This window comes from Nanorana parkeri, unplaced genomic scaffold, assembly GCF_000935625.1.
Source record: "Nanorana parkeri isolate BGI_ZX_2015 unplaced genomic scaffold, ASM93562v1 scaffold960, whole genome shotgun sequence".
Lineage (NCBI taxonomy): Eukaryota > Metazoa > Chordata > Amphibia > Anura > Dicroglossidae > Nanorana > Nanorana parkeri.
In genome coordinates, this window is record NW_017307228.1 from 403,944 (window position 1) to 429,048 (window position 25,105).

General features: G+C 39.9%; 2 protein-coding genes across 2 annotated transcripts in view; both read left to right on the forward strand.

The window, feature by feature from the left end:
* Nucleotides 1–7,983, forward strand: part of LOC108795342 (mucin-2-like) — a 93,212-nt gene extending 85,229 nt beyond the window's left edge. Inside the window, exons 26-29 of the mRNA XM_018566577.1 lie at nucleotides 5,404–5,466; nucleotides 6,404–6,463; nucleotides 6,619–6,726; nucleotides 7,882–7,983. Of these exons, the coding sequence (XP_018422079.1) occupies nucleotides 5,404–5,466; nucleotides 6,404–6,463; nucleotides 6,619–6,721 (226 nt within the window). The 3' untranslated portion in view covers nucleotides 6,722–6,726; nucleotides 7,882–7,983. The remainder of the gene's footprint in view (nucleotides 1–5,403; nucleotides 5,467–6,403; nucleotides 6,464–6,618; nucleotides 6,727–7,881) is intronic.
* LOC108795351 (zinc finger protein 185-like) lies at nucleotides 7,882–24,860 on the forward strand. The gene is made up of 10 exons (XM_018566590.1): nucleotides 7,882–7,983; nucleotides 8,509–8,616; nucleotides 8,852–8,953; nucleotides 13,479–13,568; nucleotides 16,349–16,456; nucleotides 19,403–19,474; nucleotides 20,181–20,264; nucleotides 20,683–20,785; nucleotides 21,654–21,758; nucleotides 24,542–24,860. Exons 3-9 carry the CDS (start codon nucleotides 8,931–8,933, stop codon nucleotides 21,750–21,752), a joined length of 579 nt encoding a protein of 192 aa, XP_018422092.1. The 5' UTR covers nucleotides 7,882–7,983; nucleotides 8,509–8,616; nucleotides 8,852–8,930; the 3' UTR covers nucleotides 21,753–21,758; nucleotides 24,542–24,860.
* Nucleotides 24,861–25,105: the final 245 nt, after the last annotated feature.

Genomic DNA, 25,105 nt, shown 5'->3' on the forward strand with positions numbered 1-25,105 from the left:
AGCAACAATTGTATTGCCTTCCTGTCCAACTGAACACCCAGCTAAAGAGAGGGATGCACACAACAATTCCTTTGGCGTTTGAGACCTAATATCTCACACTTGGATTAGTTAATGTACCTTACAACTCTTCTTCTGTCCTGTGTATCATTATGTCCATAAGTATTAAAGTATATCCAAAGAGAGGGATAAAGCTGCTATCATTGTTTTGTGTCGCATTAGCAAGATTTCTCTTCACTTCCTGTCCTGTAGACTTAAACGGGAAATGAAAGAATAGCTTTCCAATATTAGAAAAATCCACACATGTGGTCACCTCACATGTTACAATATGACTGCACAATCTTTGTACAATCAACTTTAGATTTACTAAAACTATGTAAAAGGAGGACCTACTTAAACCATCCAATTATTTTGTATCTAACCAGGTGGGCCCCTCCACTACATAGTTGTTGGGGGATCTAAACATGATTCTACAGTCAGATTTTACCATGTGTTGTCATGGGAACAATTGTCCCATTGGAAGATTTCCCCTCTATTCCTGTTTAGTGACAACTCAAAAGTTTCGATTTACCCTCATTGCCATTGCCCTCTGTCTCTCTAATGGGGACACAGACAGCAATAAAAAAACCTGAAAGGGAGTTCTAACTGCTTACCACTCTGTCCAAATATTTTTTTTAAAAGTTCTGCCTTTAGTTATGTTTTGAGGACTAGCAGTGCCACATCGGATGAAACTTGACTAGAATTTAACAATACCTAATTCATGCAATTCCCTGGGCTGTGGGAGTAGAAAAGCAACCAGGGCACACCCTAGACAATGTCAGTGATATATGACCCAGGTTATTCTGGAATAGTAAACTGGTTGTGTGAGAAGTCACAGAGGCTGTATTAGACAGGAGTGGACTGATCAGTGAGGTTGACGCAGCCACTGAAGCAAGGTAAGGTTTCAAATTGGGAAGCAAATTTAGTACTAGTAAGAAGGTAAAAATGTAGGTTTCATGTAGAAGGATACCTTGGGCATTTCATTTTCCATGGAACCAGAATCCTTTAAACTGTAAACTTGGGAAGAATCTTTTAAACTTGCGAATCCTATCAACTGTCTTTGAGCAACCAGATGATCCTCCTTCCACCCAACGTCATATCCACTATTTAGTGCATACCTGGCGATCTTTTCATTTCTATATGTAAGGCCAGGTGCCAGGGATGATCCATAAATATTCTTCTTTATCATTAGATATAAACTATAAAAACAAAACTTTCCAAACTGCTGCATTCCTTGCAGCACCAGATTTCCTGATGTCTGTTGACACAATTATTGTGCTCCTTACACTGGACTGCACAGGATAGGTTCATATTGGGTGTCTTTGTCCCTTGTCTAGCCATTTAACTACACTCATATGATATGTAAATGTCTAGCTGATATAAAACTACACAGTTAAAAGGTATAAGGGCATTTTATATGTGAGTACCTAAAGGCAGGATTTGGGGATAATTAGGATGTTCATGGGCACGTTTAGATGTTATGAGATATCCTTGACTAATGGATCTTGGCATAGTGTTTGTGGGGGACTTTTAGGCATTATTCAAAGGCATTATAGTAGTACTGTTTTTATTTTACAAGTGTGTCAATGGTTAGGCTTTTACCATACAGGCCTACACAGTAGAGTATTATTTGTAGTCAAAATGAGGCATTTACTGGTATGACTTCAGACTGAAAGCTAATATGCTTACTATTGATATATCTGGTGGCTCTGCCTTATTTATAGGAAACTCTCCAGCCTTACATTTCTGTTGGTGGTCATACATGTCATAATGGGATAGTAAGAGTTCCAATATTTAATCAGGTGATCTCAACGTGTTGCTGTGTTTTTCATCAGAGGTAGTCAGAATTTGCTGATGGGTTTGAATGGAATACTATGTGCTGCGCCTGTATGATCAATTCCAAATTGCGGTCATAATGGTCATAAGCTGGCAAATGTAAATGTAGAAGCTTAGCTTTATTTCATGTTGAGAATGAGCAGAGCCAATGCAGTGTAACATTTTTATGTTTTTTTTTTATAAGTATAAAAGATCAGTACAGCAGTAGTACAAAGGCACGTTGTAATGGTACAGAAATGTTCAGTTAAAACCTTCAGGATATTATAACATATGGCAAAAATGTCCCAAAGGGCAGCTATAGTGGTAGCCCCTTGATTCCTAGAGAATCAGAGTGGGCAACGAAGGCTGCGTGCATTCCAAAATACCGAGTATACTGCCTAGTGTCTGGCTTAATAAACTTGACAAACAAGATAAACAAAGAACATACAGTAACAATAATAATAATAATAAGCTCAACCGCCGCTCCATGTTGCGCTAACCCCACGGAGGTTCCTAGCAGTATAGTAGTAGTGAGAAATAGTTGCTTAAATAATCGGCCATCAGAACATTGGGTCAGATTCCATAAGGAGAGGGGGAGGGGATGCAGGGGGTCCCGGGAGCATTGGGAAGTGAGAGGTCAACATTTAGGTAGAGTTATAGTGGTTTCAGAGTGTGGAAGTTGCAGAGGAGTATTGCGGTGTATTGATAGTATTGCATCCAAAATAGAACTTGATCTACATTCCTCCTCTGTGCGTGTAGGTATAAACGTTTATAGACATAGTGTCTCGGGGTCATCAGAGTGTACTGATGATGACGCAGCCTCAATATTTGGGTACGAGCTGTAGGAGTAAGAAAGTACTTCTGTGACGACTAATTTAACCCTATCTACCGAGATTGCAATTTATCAAGGAGGCGACATGTAGAGAACTTAAAGTGTGCAAGCAGGTTTTCCCGTTCGGAGGGGGAGAAGGAGAAAGTAATATACGGCATCCATTAATCATAAAACTTGGTTACCGCTTTCTCGTTCTGTAAATTTAAAGTAGCGTCCAGCCTTTCTAAGTAAAATAGATCCTTTATTGTCCCTTTCAAAGCATAGCAATGTGAATTTACAAAATAGATCATTGAGATATTTGTACGAACAACGAAGGAGGTACATTATGATTTATAAAAGAAAGACCCCTTTTTTCTTTGTTTTTTTTTGTCATTTGCTCAAAATAGCAGCATTAAAACAAGTCACAAGTAAAATTTTAAACTTGGAACAGTAACAAGGAGCATACTTCTATACCCCAATAAATGACCACGATCATCTTAAAAGAAATACTATAATGAAAGAAGTTGTGAAGTTGAACATTCTAATTAGGGAGTTTCCTGTAGCATATCAATGCAATCCACAGTTTGGGAAACAAGGTGACATTTTTTTTTTAAATGATTGATTTGAAAAGGCACGAGAAGTATGGGTTTCAATTGAATTTCTTACAGATCAATTTAAACTTTTTAGATTTTAAACAATAATTGATCATTTTAATCAGCCCTGTTGCAAAATCTAATCATGTTTGGCCAAATTGATTATTTTGACTATTGAATCAATAATTGATTATTTGTTTATGATAAAGCTGATAGCATAGAAAGTGTGGCCAGCAGGGGATTCAACAAGTGAAACAAATGGCAAACGCACAAATCCATTTTCTGCTTCTTAAAGGGTGTATAAAAAAGTGTTTAGCTCCACCCATAAATACTTTTGTACTGTGTATGATTGTATGCCTTAGCAATCCATTATTTATGAGTCTAGAGTGAGTTGAGTCAGAGAAAATGCTCTACAAAGTATATTGAGTATGACTAGATACTACAGTGCCATGTCATGGAAAAGTGTTCACAGAATCCCACATGCCACTTTATAAGGGCTTCTATCACACATTATCATCATTCTGAAGCAGTCAGAGCAATGGAAACTAGCCATTGATTGGTGCTACATTTTGCCCTTTGCATTATTAAAGGCCAAATCCTCTAAGTACTGACCTTCACTGGAACTGTCTCTGTGGACAGTTATGGGACCGTGGAATTAGGTAAGTATAACAGGGTCATAAAAATGTATAAAAATAAAAACATGACAGATTGGCTGGGGGTGGGTGGAGGGCAAAACATTATTTCCTGGCCCGAGTTCATCTGTATGCAAGATATATATGGACAAATGGACTGAATCCCCACTGCTGGGCAAGATCTGTAATTCAGCAATGTTGTTAACGTGCTGCGAAAGTCAGTGTAAGCCTCTAAGTCTAGAGAATGCACCATCCAAAAAAATTCAGCAATGGCAGTTCCTATATTTCTGTTCTGACAGATTTCCCTTAGGCTGGGTTCACACCTAGGCGATTCGCGGTTAAAAAAACGTGCGACAAACGCGCATTTCCGTGGGCTACTTGGCTGTATCCCAATGGAAACGCGAGACCAAAACGCCCCAAAGAAGTACATGTACTTCTTTGGGCGTAGGCCGTTTTGGATCGCGTTCGGACAGGCGGAAATACGGCAAGGTGTAAACCAGACCCATTGAATACAATGGGATTTAGATGTTTGAGCGTTTTGTAGAGCGTTCGTTGAGCGTTGAACGCGCTACAAAACGTTCAGGTGTGAACCAGGCCTTAAAGTGTATCTATACCCCAAACTTTTTTTTAGTTTGAAAAAAAATGGGGAAAGGTTAGAACCCCTTTCAGGTTTAATTGCTATCTGGGGCTCCTTTCTGTTCTGGGAACAACCTTTTATCAGACAGGAAGTGAGGGAACATTAAGAAGGAAGGAAGGAAGCAGGCAACAATAAAAAGCTGACAGATGTAATGTCATTCTCCTACTTACGTAAAAATCTATTTCTTCTGTCTTTGTTGCTGTTAGAGATTTCCCCTCACTTCCTGTCCTAGGACAACCTTTTTCCTTTTTACCAGGTAGAAAGTGAAGGAATCTCTCCAACAGGGACTCCGACTGTAAAACCTGACAGGAGTTTCAATCTTTTCCCACTGTTTTCAATCTTATAAAAAGTTTTGGGTATAGATACATTTTAATTTAGGGATGCACAGATACTTTTCGAGTACCAGTGCAGATACTTGGCATTTTCATGAGAACTACCAGGGTTGCAGCTGGTGCCTGGCTCTGGCGCTCCACCACTGTCCTGAAATCATTGGTCTGTATTGTTTTAGAAAAACTGTCACATGACAATGAACAAAAATGTATCAGTACTCATACTTGTAAGTACTCGGCAAGTACCAGTACTCGTACTCGCAAAACTGGTATCTGTGCATCCCTTTATTTATATTTATAAAAACAAAATCATACATTTAAAATAGAGATGTACAAATCCCGGGAGCTCCGTGTGCTCCATGCAAATTCCAGCTGCCTCCTAATTTTTGAATTTTTCTCTAGTGTAGTCTTGGAACTCAAAAGTATCGGTACATGTAGTCATACTTGTACCGAGTACTATACTTGGTATCTGTGCAACCCTAATTTTAATAAAAAGGAAAGTGTCTTAATTTTTTTTTTCATAGAGTTAATTATATATGTATTTTTACAGATTTCCAAAAGAGAAACCAGCAACAGCCCCAACACCAGTTGCCCGTAACATTAATAAAGCGAGGCAAGTATTTTATACTGGAGATTTTCCCTTCCCGATTACTAATTCAGAGCCTTTTAATCTTTTGCTTGTATTTGCATCCATTCATATATTAAATCCATAACTGTATTTCAGTAAGAACCTGCTGTATTTTCTCTTTACTGTGTTATCAAATTTATTTCGGAAAAGTATTTGGAATGTTAGTAAAAGTTGTAAATATCTCTACAAGCCATTGAATTCATCTGAGGATGTTTTTTTCTTTTTGGAGCTGTAATTCACTTAATCCCTTTGTTGTACATACACATACGTTCAAATAATATAGCTGAATCAAAAGTGTTTTGTATGAGTGAATGTGAGATAACAAGTAAAAGTGTCGAGTCTACTTAGGGGGTATTGACATGCATTAGAGTTGAGCGGTTAGTTAATTTGCCTTGTTGATTTGGACCTATGGTTCAGATCCTACCAAGGGCATTCATTTTACACCATTTGCTTGTTCTCCTTATGTTTGTGTCTGTTTTACTGCCGCTACCAAAAAAAACAAAAAACCCATAATACTTGCAGGTCAATTGGCTTCCATCTAGATCAGCTCTTTTGAAGGTTGGTATGCATGCATTAGATTGACATTAGGTAGCCAGTAGAAAAAGATAAATAAATCCAGCCATTTGGGAACTTTGGCATGAGATATCCTTGTATCTGGACAGGCTTAATGGACCTAAGACTCTGTCTAGGGATTGCTTGAGAGCTGTGCCTTGGGAGCAGTAAAAGGGTTACTATAGTCTCCCTGTGCATATACTGTTAGATTGGATAGCATAAGGAACAGCAGGGGTCACTTTGAAGGTTAAATATCTCAATTTCTATACAGGTGTATTTTTCCATCGCATTGCACCTTTCCATAAAATAACTTTTTATTTTAGGTTTACTGTGTCTGTAAAACTAAATTTTTATTTGACTCTGTTATCAGCGAGAAACCTGCAAATGAAGCTCCCTTGATTGTGATCTCTCCAGAATTTGACGAGAAGAGGTATTACCTTGCACTGAATTCATATATTGTGAAATCATTTATTTATGTATTAAATGACATGTGATTAATCTGCCACAATCCTGCCCACTGCTGAATACTCCCTCCTTCTGTTTAATTTTTTCCACTGTTACATGTGCATTCTGCATTTGTTTCAGGCCTGCTCAGCCCTCCAGAACTGAGTCTATCAGCACAGAGACAAGATACAGAGTTTCAGAGTCCTTGGATGACTCTCAGCCGATTCCCAGCAGCAATAGGTAAGAAGTATAATCAGTTACCATAATTTATAGAGCGTGAGAAAGTGATAATCCCTTTATCCGTATATCTATAAATAAAAATATATATTTCCATAAAAAGCAAATAATTTTGTGCGAGATGTATATATATCTCGCACACCTGTATATATATACATATACAGTGTATATGTGGAAGAGCAGCTGGGACAGGAAGTGTTTTAGAGCTAAAGAACACCTACCTTCTCTTTTTCATACGAACGGTGTTCTGTAGTCCACAAAGAGAACTGGGAACAATGCTAACTTCAGTTAACGAACAGGCAGAGCGCACAGAAAATGATCAATTTACTAGTTTTTGGCAGGTTCCAACATGTAGCACTAATCAAACAGATACAGTATAGCAAAACACTTTCACTAATATATTTAACAGACCAAAAAGGAGCAAATAAAGTAAGTTCATTGTAAGGATTTACACTTCACCCTCTGTGAACCAGAGCATTTTTTTTTTATTTTAGCTATGGGCCTACTGATTTAGTAGGCCCACATATTTTTGAGTGTGTATGTTTGCAGATGGGACAGAAAAGGTGGTATTGTCTTCCAATATTTATTTTACTTTCTAGAATTTTTAAGGCTAAATGAATTGAAAAGCAAACAGTAAAAAAATAAATAAAAAAACAAAACAAAAAAACAAATGAGAGGAGTTAACTAGTGGGAGGCATGCTGTGTCTTTGCTTGTCTCAGGAGGAAGAGCGGGCACACAAAGGTGCTAATGTTTTTTTGTTCCTTCACATGTGTAAGGCTCTGTTCACACATTAGCGGGTTTCCGCGTGTATACATAAATTCTAATGTAGTTTGTTCACACCTGCGCGTCATGAAAACGCGAATCGCTCAAAAAGGTACAAGTGCAATATTATGGGTGATTTCCGTGTGCTCCGGCTATAGTAGTAGCGTATGTTAAAATGTGCGTTTTTTCGCGCCGCGCGGAAAACTGCACTGCATTCATATCACTATGTGTGAACGGAGCCTATGACTGAATATTTTTTTCCTGGGAATTAACTTTGTTGTTACATTGTATGTTCACTTTAAATGCAGGTGGTATTTAGAGTTTTTCTTTATTATACACATTGAAAGAAATGTATACAAAATTCAACAATATTTCTCTTTCCTGCTGTGTATATCCAGAATAACATCAACTTCAGGGGACAGAAATGTCAAGATAACAATAGAGACATTATCTGAGCAACCACAATCAACTGAAACCACCCAGACAGAGAGAAGCAGCTCTCCAAGGTGATTATCTGTTAAATTTAAAGGGTCCACCCACCAACTAATATTCCTTGGAACCTGAGTTTCCAGGTCTAGCTGTTTGCTGTAAACTTGGTGTCACGTATGTTCACTTCAAACGCAAGCGGTATTTAGGGGTTGTTCTTTTAGGGCCAATTCACACCTCTCCAGTAAGGATGGGCTGCATGTTCGAGGGTGTTCGGCTCATCACTACTCTCCAGTTCATTGCAGAAACATTATTGCACATTAATGCATATTCATTATCGGTGGTACTCCAACGAAATTCCGTTAAACATGTGTTACAGCACACCACAACGTATGGTAATGCACTACTGTGCATTGTGGTGCACTGCTGTTAAAAGAATGGTACGTGTCTGACATTATTTGGTGCATTGGCAGCCTATTGATTTGAATGGGCAACCTTCCCGGCATAACACACAATAATGCAAGGCACAGCAACGGACGGGTGTGAATCCAGCCTAAGGTACAAAGAAAAATATTCAGCAATATTTCCTTTTTCTGGACCTTCAGAATAACATCAAATTCAGGAAACAGGAATGTCCAGATATCGATAGAGACATTATCTGAGCAATCAAAAACAACTGAAACCCAGGAGACCGAGAGAAGCAGCCCTACAAAGTGATTATCTGTCATATTAAAGGGTCAGTCCATATTAAAGGGTCAGGACCTGAGTTTTGGTAGGCTGCAGCCATGGTCAGATGTATGAGAGTGCTGGTCTTAAGAACCACAGTATAGGCTGGAGATTGCGTTATTACCTGTAGAATCCCATGGAGATATAAGAGCATCCAGTCACCCATTTATCACCTACTCCAACTTTCTATGTCTTCCTTAAAAATGTAAATGTGTTTTTCAGACCTAGCCCACGTTCCAGAGAAAGTACTACTACATTCACAGAAACTAGATACCGAGTTCCAGAGTCACTTCAAGACACAATGCTTGAATCAAGCCCCAGCAGGTACGGCTCATTCTCATAAATGTATACTTTCAGATGTCTTTGATACATGCTGGGAAATGACCAAATTAAGCTCATGGCAGCACAATCAGTGACAATTCTCTGTACCAGTACAGAGTCACCATCAAAAGGCACCTCGCTACCTTTTATTATAGGTTCCCTTTTCGTACAGAGCATTTGAAGGAATACTCTCCCCCGGTTGGAGAATCGCCATGAAAAAGATATTCTCTTTAGGGCAGAACTACTGCATTCTACTGAGTAGGGCCTTCAATACATTCACTGGCATGTTACCCCATATTCAGAACCCTATCAAGTAGTGGGAACTAATCTCACCCATTTCCCTCATTGTGCAAAATCATAGCCTCCCAAGCCTCAATTTCTAATCAGTATTTTGGACCCCACTTTACATTTCAACTCTTACCAATGGGGCATAGCTTTTTGTTAGTCTCCCTGCTTCTTGCTCACCACCAATAAGTGATTCTCCGAGTGCCTCCCTGATGGCGGCCTTGGTCAGTATATGGATATTTCACTGTCTCATTAATATTTATATCTGCCTAGAATAGATAATGGCAGCCTCATGTAGGTATTGAAAATGGGTTAGTACAGAGGAAATAAACGGCTCATTGTAACACAAGCTTATATATTATATGTTGTGCATGTTTGGACCTAAAGTAACATACAGCTGTGCTTGGTTAGATCTGACCTTTTAGTGTGGTGAGATATTATAATGGAATCATAGTAATTGCTCATGAATGTTTGTAAACTCCATTGAGATGTACACATCATGAGTGAATATGTGGAATGCCCCCATACTTGTATGTTTGCTTTCCAGCGCTGAGGATTTGATCGGTGCTGGAAACTTTCACTAGGTGTGCCTTTAAAGCTGGCATTTTAGAGTGAGAGAAATGTCACTGAAGCCAGTTTCGAAAAGTATTAGTATAACTGGTTTCTAGGTTGAGACATTAGCATTTTATCAGAACATTTTACGACTAGCCTCAAATACTTTTGAGATGATTGTATCTGTTAAAGGAAACCTGTCCCTGTGAGTAAAATGTCACTGTTCTTCTCTCTGACCTGTTTCTAAAAGTGCTACAACAGCCCAAAACAAGGATGCAGATCTGGAATAAAGCCAGAACTCAGCATTTACATACTTGTTCTGCATCACTGATTCACAACATTGAAACAAAAGAGTTATGTTGGATTTTACCAAGCCGACCACCCTTGCTTTTTCCCAGTGCAGGAGATGGCTTCCTGTTCACAAACACAAGCATGTATGTTAATATACACATTTGGACCACAATCTTTCATTAGATAGATCTTTTAGCAGCTGAATCATGAGTGTATTTAGGTACTTTGGAGTGAACCCGTGATCAGGCTACAGAAATTCAGCTATTTGCTTATTCTTAGCAAACGCTAAATGAGAACAACAACCTCTAAATGATCTCTGTAGCTGCAGGTACTCTGGAGCAATCATCAAAGGTAACAGCAGAAGCACTGAATCTGTCCAAGTCCTTAACCCAGCAGTCTTCCAGCCTTCTAATCTCTACTGTAAACACAGAGCAGGAGGTCTATGAGGGCTAGGGGGGCTGCTAAGAGAAGGACATGGACAACTTCAATGCTTCTGCTGTGAACTTTGATGATGAGGAATTGCAGTGTCTTCAGCTACACAGGTCTGTGAAGGTCTTCTTTACTAGCAAATGCATTGCCTGTTATGCATTTACAAATACTTGAATGCCCATAGTCCAATTGAGATCATCCCTGGCTGGTAATTCACACCTTGTAAAAGTTAAATGCATCTGCAAAATTATACTATGCATTTACCCAAAATATTCCTGGGTAATATTCTCAAAAAAGGAAATGTCAGACCTCAGATAAAGGGCCTGATGTTATTATTTGTGAAGGGAGGAGACCGGCACCAAGACATTTGTACTTGTCATTATAAATACTTGGCATACTTTATATAGTTAGTTACAGGTGGGTTGTCAGCATTCCCAGCATGCTTCTGGCTGGTGTGGTCTGTTTTTGTGAAGGCGGAAGCCACTACCAAGAACCAGTTCAGCCAGAATTCTCTACTATAGCGTCTGATAAATCGTCTTGAGATTTTCATCATATGCTATTCAGCTTACTACCACAAACTGATAAAACATAAATTCTTTATCCTACCATTAAATATAAAAATATTTGATGAATACCCTACAATTTTTATTTAGTACATCAATAATATATCCCAAAGTTAAAGGTTCATGATGTATTAATGCCAATATTTGAAGATGTTTCCAAGACAATATTGTAGTAGAACTCCTTTTAAAATTGTACAGTTATCACTAGAACAGTAAGGGAAAATATCCCAATGGAGATAAATGTTCCAATGATAGCTGCTTACCAAAGGTGTTGTTTCCCCACACTTTAATATGTGCCTCTAGGACAGGAACTGAGATGGGATTCCCCAATGGAAACACAATAAAGCCTGACAGTAGTTCTAACCCTTATCAGCACTATCTAAAACAAAATGTAACATTTACTGGCTCTCCACTTTATTTTCCCCACAACGTACCCATTAAGTTGCAATGCAAAGGCTATATTTTGACCTGGCCATAAGGACAGCAAATATTTAATAGTGGGTGCTCCCAATTGTAGTTTTGGCATGATCTGCTGTGGAACTCCCTAGGGTACAAATACCTACATCTTATGTGCTTTCAGTATAGTAAGTGCAGTACGTTTCCTCCCCTAAAAAGCTGTTCTGAAATGTACAATTTTTATTATAGTTTGTTTCCCTTAATAAAAATCTGATGTTTACCTTGAAGCCCCAGTGTGTCTGAAAAAGTTCACCAAGGGGTTTATTTATAAACAGCTATGCAAACCGTTCCGCAGTGCATTGTGGCCACTAGATAAGTCAAGGAGCATAGCAAATTCCCGCGCTCCTCTGCTTCATCTAGTGGCCACAATGTGCAGTAAACCATTTTCACATAATGGTTCCCCCATGTGAACGGGTTATAAATCAACCCCCAACTTTATATACTTTACAGCTCATGTTGGCCATATACATAATATAATTGTTCAATATACTGATATGCAAAATTATCATTTTGATCAACAAACTACTATTTATATTAAAAAAGAACAATCAGTCCTGGCAGAACATTATGTAAGGTATGTATGTATGTAAAGTAAAGATGAATTGTTTATCGTCTTGTCAGAGCTCACAGACTCACAGACCACATCCAATCAGATTCTGTTCTTCATTCTACACTACACTGGGAATATAAGCTATGAGAAACAACAGCAATTCTTCCTTCACGTGTTTTGATAAATAATGATCAACGCATATTAGGTTTTTCAAGCCAGCCATGGAGTAACAGTAGGCTCTGTAAAGTACTGTGCGCTCTGTTCCAGGACTCCTCTATTCAGCTGACTCCAGCTTGTCATTGTCACCAGTGATTAGGAGTCTGCTCATCCTCCTCTGCTTCACTGTCCTTCCAATTACCCAACCTCATGTGACCCCTCACATCATCCTGAGACACAGGAAGATAAGATTCCAGACACTGCAGAATATTAAATCACTTCTGTTTACTGTATGACATTTAAAGTGACACTAAACTCGGGATTTAAATCTTACAAAATGCATTCAAGTACCTGAACTATTAACCAAAATGTATCTTATTTGTGTATCATCCTCAAAATCATCTCTGAATTGGTGCTGACAGTGTCCTTCCTTCTGGGGGGTGGCTACTTTTGTTCCCCATGGGCCCCGTGTGTGTTGTAAAATAGCCACCGCTCCAAGCTCGCTCCCGTGATGGACTACAATCTCATGTTTAGTTTAATAATTTGTATTGAGATTTTAATCTATTTGGGGAGTGAGCTTGGAGCAGTGGCGACTTTACAATACACACAGGGAGGGAGGTCATCTTTGTTTTCTTTCCTTCTATCAGCAAGCTTTCTCCAGTAGTTTGATAGCACTGTGCAATGCAGTAGAGCCTGATTGGCTTATAGTGCAGGCCAGTTTTCTCCCATCCTAAGCCTTGTGATACAGGAGATTATAGAAGGTTAATACAATAAAAGAGTTATGCTTTTAAAATTTAAAGGTAAGAATTTTCATGAAACATATAACTGGATTGAATATGATTCTGCTATATCTGTCTATAACTCTGCTGTTGAAATGGCAAGCAGCCTATGAGAGTTCTATAAAAACCTAATCCTACAGGTATATTGGTTCATGATGCAGACTCTTTGGGGTTGATTACTAAGTACAAATGGGCTGTTCACTTTACAATGGAATTTTTCCTTACCTTTAGTGAATGTGATCAATTCATTTTGCAAATAATACTTGATTACATGCAAGGAAAATAAAAAGAAAACAACAACAGTATTTTAGCTTGCGCATGACTGAATGAAGGAAATCTGCAGAGTTTTACTTCATTCACTAAGCTAAGGGAAAATTCCTTTGCAAAGTGAAAATTTACTTTTCAGAAATGATTATAAAAATAAACTTCTGCAGATATTGACATCTCTGACCTTATCTTTGAATTAGATCCAACTCGCACACCACAGTCAGTACAACTCGTTCCACAAATCCCGTATACACAGAGTATCTAGAAGACAGCGACTCCAGATCAAGGAGGTAAGAGAACAGCATGTACCTGTGTATGAACCAATCCACATGAAGAGATTCCATTCTGAAAATACTTTACCATCATTACAATCATTTATTTGTAAACGAAATAATACCTACACATAATTAAGCAATGGATGTTTTAAAGTAATTTACAGTCATGAATTACCGTATTTCTTGCTCCATAAGACGCACTTTTTCCCGCCAAAAGGCGGGAAAAAATGTCAGTGCGTCTTATGGAACGAATGTGTGAGAGCTCCCTCATCCCTATCGCCCGACGCCCCGGACATGCAGTTTCGGGTGCCGGGCGAGTAGTTTTTTTGTACATTTAGCCCTGCTCCTGACAAGCAGAGCTAAATGTATAGTGTGGAGCCGCCGCTCGTTTTCATACAAGCATACGTTTTCATACAAGTGATCTGATTAGATCACTTGTAGGAAAGGAGCAGCGGCGCTTCTGGCCCTGTCGTCCCCCCCTTCCTGCTGCAGTTTTCGGGGTCTCCACTCCTCTTGGGGACCCATGACCACGGCATAGCAGCTCACCACAGAGCCCCTAGAGCAGACGAAGAACGTCCGTTCTTTGTCTGCTCTGTGTGATCACTGATGAGACTGTGGGGCTGTAATCACAGCGTCAGCTGTCACTAACTACAGCTGTCAGAACCCTACCCTCCCTGCGTCCTATGGTTCGGTGCGCCTTATGGAACGCAAAATACGGTATATAGCATGTATTTATCTATTTTATCTTCCTCATCTGTATACCCTGTATACCCCTTATAGAGCAACAGCTCTGTCATTACATTTGTTATTGAGGTATCTTATTATTTTTTATATTATTTATTTTGTTATTTTATATTATTATCAAAGAAGGATAAACTTATTAAAAATAAAAAGCCGATTTATTTTTATTTAATGTCATTGTATCTATTGAGATGCTACTAAAAAAACAAACCAAATATGACCTAAAAAGAGTGTGCAAAAATATCCAAAGGTTCTAACCTTTTCCCACTTTACTAAAAAAAATGTTGGAAGCTGTCCATAACTTGAAGTGAGGAAAGATACCCCAAGGGGGATGCATAAATTAGTAAAAACAAAGGGTCTAAGCCCTCTACAGTCTTTCCGAACTAAAAAGAAAACAATTGTCTGGAGTTGAGCTTTAAAGCTTAACTCCGGCAACACAAACTTTAATTCAAAAATATTCCTCATTAGCCACAAAGGATAAAAATCATTGTGGGTTCCCCAAATGCCTTTGCAAGCACAAGAATTACCCTTGTAAAGGTAGTAGTGACATCATTACTGTGCTGTACAAATCCTGTGCAGAGAGCAGACTTGTGGGAGGGGCCTAGCAGCTCCACCCACTACAGACTGCCTGCAGAAAACTAGAGGAGGGGGCGGGATTCAAGACCAGTCGCCCTACACAAGGAAACAGAACAGTAGTGACCGGTCTTTATTACAGTAAGCTCCTGCACAGAGATTGTTTCCCACTGATCTGGAAAAAATACACAAAGCACAACAATATTCAAGTAAGAATACACAGGACTCTTGTACTTGTACAGGATTCAGGGTCTCTGCTCTGCCCAAATACTGCGCTTTTCTGATTAAGTGAAGCTTCAGCTCTTCCTGGTAGTGTCAAACCTTGTGCACCCCTTTCTGCCTTCTGCACTCTTATTGTAGAGTGAGGTAACCCACCATAGTAATGGGCCCATCGAAATGTATGGAAACAGGAGGTATGGGGCAAATTCATCAGGAAGTTTTGTTGATCAGAGTGACCTGGCATAAAGGCAGAGCAGAGGCACTGAAAGCTTCTGCCTGTATGCACAGACACCTTTAGGCCCCATTCACACCAGATGCGATGGGATCTGTTTTTCAATGGATGCCAACACAAGGACATCTGAAAATGAATGGGTGTGAATGGGAGCAGTTCACACCAGTGTGTTGTGTTGCGTTGTGCTCCCATCCACTGAAAAAAAAAGTAGAGCAGGTTCAACATTTTTCAGTGCAATGCACCACAATGGACCAGTATGAAATGCTAAAGAGTGTCAAAATGATCTCCCTATAAAGTACCATGTTACCCACAGTGTTGTAAAATGTATCCGGAAAGCCATAGTAGGCCTTTAAACTGGATTTATATTTGATAGTCAGCTTACCAGTACATTTTGGATGCAAACACAGGAAGAACACACAATCCTCATAAAGACAGTAATCTGAATGGAGAGTGTATGTTTTGCTTGTGTTTGCATTATTTTTCACCCCAGTGCTGTAAGACAAGAGTGCCAGTCACATGGCCACCAATTCTAAATATAATATTTTGTATGGATACCTTGCATAATGGAATCATATTTATCTGTAATACAATTGCATCTTCTGTTTAGTTTTGAACTATAAAGTAGATATTGTGTGTACATGGGAATATATATAGGAACAGGCATATGTTTTTGAACTGATTACAATCAAAAATGCAGCAGAAACGTGGCACAACCCAATGCACTTCGTGTGCAGAAACTCATGCAGATCTGCTCTGCATTTGGTGTGAACAAGGCCTTAGATGGCATTTCCCTTATTTTGCAGAGATTTCCCCTTACTTCCTGTTGAGTGTTTAGGACAGGAAGTGAAGGGAAACGGGGGGAAAAAACCTAATAGAGGTTTTTTTCATTCCATACTCTATTCAAAATTAAAACATTGGCTTTAGATATTCATTTGACTAAAAGCATTTGCCTCGGTGTGATTAGAATATGTGAAATAATTGATTCTACCCTTGTAATAATGTTTTACCTGGAAAATCTTGGTATTTTCAGAACTGTTTCTAGTTCAATGGAAAAAATTACAACAACTACAACAGTGGAATCCCGATATGACAATGCTTCCTCTGGGGACACAAGTCAGTATGATCCTCAGTCTTCCAGGTAAGGCACTTTCTAAAGCTATACATCACTGTAGTATAAAATCCATCTGTTAGGTTAATGTCACAATGGAAATTTTGCTCATGTAGCACCTCACCGGTGACGGGAACACTGAAATTCAACTTCCAGCAGTGCAGGGCTTATCCTCCAACCCGCTAACCTTTGCAATGTGGAGGAATCAGGTTAATCTTATGTTGCCTATGGAAAAGCTGATCATACACAGTGTATTAGACCTCAAGAGCCTTCGCTCTCAGTTCCTGGCCAAGCATTGATTTATGATGGCAGAACCTTCAATAATATAATAAATCCTTCTGAATTCCCATAGTTGTGTAAGATTCTTTGTAGCAATGGTGACCGGGATTCCACAGAATATCTTGCGTCAATATGTGACCACACGTGTGAAAAGTGTGCTGGAAACACAACAAGTATTACCAAGATATACTGATAAAAAACATATACATTTACATACATAGGTGTGATTGAACTCAATGGCGCCACAGTGCACGGCACATCAATGCCTGCGTTCCGGTGCAGTCGGAAAAATAGTGCATGCAGCATTAATTCTGACCGTACCAGACCGGAATGCAGGCATTGATGTGCCTTGCATTCCCGTGCAGCCGAGCGCACTGTGGCCGGAAGGCGTGGCCCCTCCTGCCCCAAAACAAAGTGAGCCGGCCGGAATGCGATCTAGTGCGTTCCGGCCAGAATCAGGCCGGAACGCACTGAGGATGGTGTTACTAAGCCATGAGAATGAAATATAAACATACTCCTAACTGATATAGAAGACGGGAAAGTATTTAAAAGCTTGTGCTGCAGTCATCCTTCCCTTCCTTCTAACCTCCCTATAAATGGAAATTATACTGTATTGCGATATTCTCCATTGCACAGCATACTGTATCCTGAATGGTAATTCTGACTGGTTAACGTTTTACACACCTTTAAGCTGGTTATATTATATGCATTTTGCTATGTATGACTAACTTGACTTCAATAAAGAACTATTAAAAGTAAAAGCTTGTGCTGCCACCAACATAAGCCTTACAGTGACAGCGGATTTACCTCAATATTTTGCAAGCTTTTAAAGGGTGCCATTCCGGAATAATGGTTGAGAAAGGCTTGTCTAGACACCAGTCTGGTTCACCTTGTCTGCCATCTAGTGGATACATTTATAACAGTGTTGAGTGCTCATGAAGCCGTATAAGGTTTATTTATAAACAGAAATCAATATTTTACTGTTTTTTCTTTTATCATTCCTGCAATTTGCTGTTTTCAAAGCTGTTCTGGGCACAAGTGAAAATGTGTTTTATATACAATTTATACAGTATATTGTGATGGCGCAATGTCACAAAGCATATAGATAACTGAAATGCAGTTTAGCAGTTGCCAGGGTTAAGACTGAATGTCAGGGTGTAGAGAGGCAATGATGTCACCCAGGGTTCTCACTCATGCAGGTTGAGGGGCTCCTGTATGTTGGTTAAAAAAAAAAAAAAACAACAAAAAGAAAAATACACAGCGCTCTCTCAGGGATGCAGGGAGTGCGTGGATGCAAATGGTGTGGATTGCTGCTCAAAAGACAGGAGGAGAACCCTGTGAACATAATAATGAGACACTAAGAGCGCAAATCCGGAATTGTAAATGGTGTGATTTTGGATATATGTAAAAAATGTTTTTTTTTAAAATGAGGAACTTACTTGTGGTGTCAGGGATCCGGGCACAGTGGTGATTCTGGCGCTGCAAGGAGTGTTGGATAAAATTTGTTCAATTTCCAGTGGTCTCCAAGTGGCAGAGTAGGGGTGAAATAGGACTTTCTTTAGGGGTTGTTCATGGCGGCTGGGAATGGTGTCATCAGTTATAGTAGTGAGCTCGGGGGTCAAGGACTAAGGTAGAGAGCAGATTGGATGCAGATTGGATGCTATGTGTGCCGAAGGGCTGATGTGGAAGCTGCCTCTGGTCTTCGTTTAGTATATGTTCTAGATGTGGTGGAGTGGAAGTGGCGGTCAGTTAGGAAGGGGAGTGCACGGGGCCGTGTACAGTGAGCAACGCGTTTCGAGGAGATCCTCTTTTTCAAGCTCGGAGATAGAAGGTGAGTACATAGCATCCAATCTGCATCCAATCTGCTCTCTACCTTAGTCCTTGACCCCCGAGCTCACTACTATAACTGATGACACCATTCCCAGCCGCTATGAACAACCCCTAAAGAAAGTCCTATTTCACCCCTACTCTGCCACTTGGAGACCACTGGAAATTGAACACATTTTATCCAACACTCCTTGCAGCGCCAGAATCACCACTGTGCCCGGATCCCTGACACCACAAGTAAGTTCCTCATTTTAAAAATTTTTTTTTACATATATCCAAAATCACACCATTTACAATTCCGGATTTGCGCTCTTAGTGTCTCATTATCCTGTATTTTGGTTGTCAGTTCTCTCTGGGATTAGTAAATCCTGGTGTGGAGCCTGGAGGCTACTGGGTGGGATACAGCCCCCAACCCGGGTCTACATTTTGCTGTCATCCAGCGTCCTGATGGTGCCGGGGTACACAGCCTTTTAGGATTGGTGCTGACTTTGATTTAGAGCTCCTACCAGGGTAACAGAGGAGGTCTCACTCATAAGTTGGGTGTGGGTGTGGGCCTTTGCAGCGGGGAGCGGCGAGGTGTGTATAGAGTGTGCATGTCGGCACAGAACTTGTGAGACTGTCTAAAGGATACAGACAAGGGTCTGAGGATTGAGGCCAGAATAGAAGTGCTGCAAGAGCAAGCCTGGAGGCTGATGAGCATTTTTTTTAAAGGAAAATAGATGGTGAAAACCCCTGTGAGTGTAACCTTTCATGTGACATGAACTTTGAGTAAAAGTGGGCAAAAAGCCCCTTAAACATGAAACATGCTTCTACTGATTATTGTAAATGTGTGTATGACATCTGCTAAAACCTTTTATTTTATTCTGATAGCAATAAAGGAATCCTTTTTGTTAAGGAGTATGTCAACACAAGCGAGAATCTGAAATCTCCAACCACTACTGGGTGAGCAATGCTTTCATTTATCATATATATTTTAGTGGACATAGTCACATGACCTGAATCTAGGCATCCCAGGTTCCAGGTCCTTGGTACATTTCCAGGTTCCAGCCTTACCTTCTATCTTGCACAGTTGTACAGCCGCTTCTCCTGTAAAGAGATTTCATACTCTGATTTCACTGCACACTGTGAGCATTGGAAGCTGAAACACGTCAGCCCACCTCATTTCCTGGATGGAGGACCTCCAACATCTTCTAGCGTTTTCCTTCCTGGCCTTACTGTCCCTGCCCCCCTTTCATTCATTGGGTTTCAGTCATGGAGCCTCAGCATCACATGTGGGTCTTTAGTCCTGTGTTTAGACAACAACCTGCCAGCCCCTCCCACCAACTATGATCTTCCTGCATTGCATGGAGAAGCGCAGGGACCTGGTGATTATGTTACCAGGACTAAAATGAGGATTGTAATAAAAACAGAAAGATTTTATTTATTAATGTAATTAGAATGTGGATGAGGGGAAAGGAGGAACTAGGGAAGGCAAAGTATAAGCCGATGAAACTTCAGTTTTAAATCCCACTTTATTGCAATGGTGAGAATGAAGAAGTAGGGACGGCAAGCTGATCTATCTGAACTGTGAAACATTCTGAGATGCTGTTCTCCCAGCATGCCTTGTCAGTCCCGTGTTTCTGATGTGTATTTTCTCATCCCTTTACAGAAGCCTCCCAGACTTCTCAGGTGACTCTGAGATGTTATCCTACAACACCAGTTCCAGTTATCTGTACAGCAGTCCGCCAAGGAGGTAAAATGAAGGACTTATGGGAAATCAGTTTACCATTGTAGGTTGAGGGAAGTGGCAGAGAAAGCACTTCAGCTATAGCATTGCATAGTCTCTGAGGTTGAACTTTTTTTATTCTGCTGTGTGAGTTCCTGTTCATTACTTCCTGACTAGTTATAGAGAATCAATCACAACTGGATTTATTAAAGAATCACACTATTCTGACTTGAGTATTGTAAGTGCATGGCTTGAGTATACGTCTATAACTTCAGCTTGTGCCCGCGGTCAGAGGTCAACTGATGTATTGTCAATGGACAGATCTTGTATGCTGCACCACAAGGAATTTGGTAGCAGCTTTAAACTTCAGCTCCCTGTATATAATTCAAGTTCCACTACATTATTTATTTCAAATATTCAGTTAACATGCTCATTTGCTTTCTAGGTCTGAGGAAGGTCCCTGCACATACTGTGGTCGTGAAATCAAAGACTGTGCCAAGATCATGCTAGATCACCTTAACATCTACTGCCATGAGTATTGTTTTAAGGTAATAATACCTCTTATAACTACTAGACTTGCATAAAAATAACAACCTGCTGGACACATAAACTAATAATAATAATCGTTATTATTATTATTTATAGAGTTACTGTATCACAAATTGATATTTTTCAACAATATATAGATAGAGAGGTGCATACAGATAGATAGATGCATACCTACAAAACTATAAAAAAAATACCTACATACCAGATAGATAGATAGATAGATAGATAGATAGATAGATAGATAAGATAGATAAGATAGATAGATAGATAGATAGATAGATAGATAGATAGATAGATAGATAGATAGATAGATAGATATGATAGATAGAAAACTTTAGACAAGTAACAGATCCTATTTGCCAACTGGTGAAAGGCAGCAGCTCCTGAGCCAGTGACCCTTCCTCGTCTGGCTGTTCAGTGGTTTCTGCTACTCTAGGCCCATTTCTGAGTGGTCCCTATTACAGTTGATTGAAACAAAAGGACCTTCTAACATTTTCACAGTTATTGTGATCCTAAGGTCCAGCTCTACCAAGCACCACCCCCTCTGATGTATAACGCTATGCCTATGGATCTTACACATAGAATCAATATTCTAAGTGGGATCCCGTGACCTTATCTGTGTAGTTGCTCTGAGAAGCTCTCCATTACCTGTGTTATTATACGGGTTCAGCTTTAGTTTTCCACTGCAGAGAACAATGAGTGGAAGCCCCTTGTGTGCTGAAACAGGTGATAACATTGAGGGTACATGGTCATGTATTTGCACTGCATACACAATCAGCTCTGCCTCTGCAATGTATGGATTAATGAGCCTCCTTATTTGTACAAATGTACCTCTGATCTGATGTCATTGTGTGTTTATCCTCATAGTGTGGAATTTGCCACAAACCAATGGGAGATTTGATTGACAGCATCTTCATTCATCGGGATGTGGTTCACTGTGAGAGCTGCTATGAGAAGCTCTTCTAGCTGGATGTAAGTTTGTTTATTTCAAATTTCATGTTACATATTTTGTCATATGGAAGGAACAGAAGCCTCTGTATTTAACTAACGGAATAACATTTAGTTTGGTAAAGCACTCTTTATCATAAGCAGTCACCACCTTTAAAATAAAAAAATATGGTTTTCTCCTCCTTTGTGGCAGTTGATCTCCTGCAGCTTGTTTGAAGCCACTCTCTGGTCTACAAATGCACTCCAGCAACTGCTAATTGGACAGGGTCGGAGCTTTCTCACCCTGTACCAAGAAGTGCCTGAACAAAGACCTCCATGTCAGGATCACAAGGCAAAAAGTGACACTAAACTTAATAGCTAAATCTTAAAATGCATTTAAGTACCTTAACTATTAATAAAAATGTATCTTATTTGTGTATCACTCGGCTGTAGATCCTCCAATCATCTCCGAATTGGTGCTGGCACTGTCATTTCTTCTGGAGGGTGGCTATTTTTATTCCCCATGGTCCTTGTGTGTGTTGTAAAGTAGCCACCGCTCCAAACTCACTTCTGTGATGGACTACAATCTCAGGTTTAGTTAAAGGAGAACTATGAGGTGAGTGCTTTTCACTCACCTCATAGTTCTAGCCGACCTGTGACAATGAGACTGTCACAGGTCTGCTCAGTAGATCGGGAGGTGAGCGAACACATACCGGGTTTGCTCACCTCTCGATCCTGTCATGGCTCTCTGCCGTGACAGGGGGAGGGGCTGGATTCCCCTCTCCCCGCTCCGATCTGCCAGCGCTGACTGGCGGAACGGACGGTGGAGGGGGTGGGTACAGCTGGCTCTGCCTCTAGATAGGCAGAGCCAGCTGTCACTCACGCAGCTGGGCGGATCCCGTCATCTAAGTCGGGATCCGCTCTGGCTGCGGCTTCTCAGTGTACCGCGAGCTGTAGCTCGCGGTATACTGAGCTTAGGGTAACGGGAGGATGCTAGTTTGTGTCCTCCCGTTACCCTAAGGAGAACTATGGGGAAAAACACTGACCCCATAGTTCTTCTTTAATTCATTTGCATTGAGATTGTAGTCCATCACAGAAGTGAGCTTGGAGTGGTGGCTACTTTACAACACACACAGGGACCATGGGGAACAAAAGTAGCCCCCCTCCAGAAGGAAGGACAGTGTCGGCACCAATTCAGAGATGATTTGAGGATCTACAGCCGAGTGATACACAAATAAGGTACAGTATTGTTAATAATTAAAGTACTTGGATGCATTTTTAAGGTTTGACTCCTGAGTTTAGTGTCACTTTAAAAATATTGAAAATAACTTCTGAAATTACTGTAACATGTTAACACCTATATGGGATTTTAGTGATTGGGATTTAATACTTTAATACAATAAGTTGTACTGCATTTTCCTTTTTATAACGACCAGATGAGTTAGGTTTGTACTCACTGCAAACACTATTCTTTCCCTTTTAAAAAGCCTTTTTTCATTCTGTTTAATATATTTCTTCACTGTGTAAAATAGAAAAGAAAATCTTCAGAAGTAGCATTGCGTTATTGCTCTGCTGTTCCCCCAATGTCGTAAAACATGATTTAATAAATCTTACATAACTGGAGATCACATTTTATACCTACACTGATCTCACAGAATAGCCTCTGAATATCCATTTGCCATTTCAATATAAATCGATTTTTGGTGCTTGTGCTGTAACAACCTCTATAGACTATGCCTAAACCAGTAGATAACAGGAAATCAGGCATACAAATTGTTAACCGGCTGAAGATTCATGTGCAAGCAGATGCAGTAGAGCATGACTAAACAGCCTGCATAATTCATGACAAGCTGCAGACCACAACATGGGACAGTCTACTGCCGCATTGATTATATATGACTGGCCCTTATATAGACAGACAGCTATTCCTATAGGTTTTGATGTACACAAAACTATTGCAGGTTGGAGTTCCATGCAGACCCTAGCGTAGTCATTGAACCTCATTTTCTAAAACAGGAGCTAATTGCCTGTGTTACCCAACTGTTCTACCTGAAAAAGAATTTGTAATTCCGTCCAGTCAGTTCTGTGATCCACGCATCTCTGCCCTGTCAGAAACTTCATTGCTCATTACAGTACAATTAAGTAATACAACCTGGTTAAGGAACAACCCCAGCCTATCACTGTGCAATGGACGGGCAGCACATTAATTAGTATATCCCTGTGCTCTACCCAGGGGCATCACCAGGCCGGGTTTCACGCGGTCCGCATGTCATTGTGCATGCACGGGACATCATTACATTACGTGCACTTCACTGTCAGCCGCCATCTTGGTGATGGATGCCACCAAAGAGTGGAGGGGACTTCATCCGGTGGGATAAGGTATGCCACTGGGTCCCGTCCTTTCTCATGCAGCTGTCAGGTTCTAGGTCCATGACCGAGTGCCTGACTTTTCAGAGGGGGTGACACCAAAAGTAATTTTGATGTCACCCCCTCTGATGGTGTCACCCACACTCCCCATTGGCTCTACCCTCTAGTTCAAAGAGCTAGACTGACCGCACTGTGCAAAACAAAAGAGCAATAGAGTGGTGACTTTCATTGTTCCAGCCTGGGTGCTGCTTTGTAGAGGATTACAGAAGGCCATTACCAGGACAGAGTCACGTGTTTATGTCTGTTGTCTTTGAAAATAAATATATTGATTTATATTACGATTAAATCATTTTATATCTGCTTAAAGGTCAGCTTTCAATCTGATGAAGCATTGTAATAAGGTTTATTGATATTGTATCATTGTTCACCAATATTGTGTATTTATCTTGCTTTTATTGTAGAACACATTATAGTGAAGACCAAGATGGGAACTCTGAATCACCAGCAAACCTCTAGATTCTTATTATTGGCTGAACACGAACAAGTTATTACATATGAAAGTATTTTTCCTAATCATGATCATTTGCTTATAACATCTAAGATAAATGTTTTTGGAGTTAAGGGATTGCATCCTTTCACTGTGATCGACATCTGTATATATATATTGAAGTGAGATATACATACATTGATGTCATAGGTCTTTTCTGACTCTTATATATTACTGTACTGAACAAATTCTTATCCAGACATTGCATGAGTGAGTGCAGTCTGCTTAGTGAGGTCATATGAACTACAGAGATAATGAATAAGTATACAGGGTGACTTGTCTTTTGGCGAAATATATTTACAGTACTTTTTTTTTCCTAATAATCATGTTCTACTACTCTAAATGTATATTTAACAAGTCCAACATATAAAAAAAGACTTTCTGATTTAAACTGATTATGACTGGTGCTTTCAAACTATAGATTACAGAGTTAAACTTCAGTCGTTTTATATTTATCATGTTTCCTGATAAAACATAC

Coding starts and splice junctions, on each gene's coding strand:
- LOC108795351 (XM_018566590.1), top strand. CDS start 8,931: ATGCTTGAATCAAGCCCCAGCAG. Junction 8,954..13,478: donor CTTGAATCAAGCCCCAGCAG/GTACGGCTCATT, acceptor TCTTTGAATTAG/ATCCAACTCGCACACCACAG. Junction 13,569..16,348: donor AGCGACTCCAGATCAAGGAG/GTAAGAGAACAG, acceptor TGGTATTTTCAG/AACTGTTTCTAGTTCAATGG.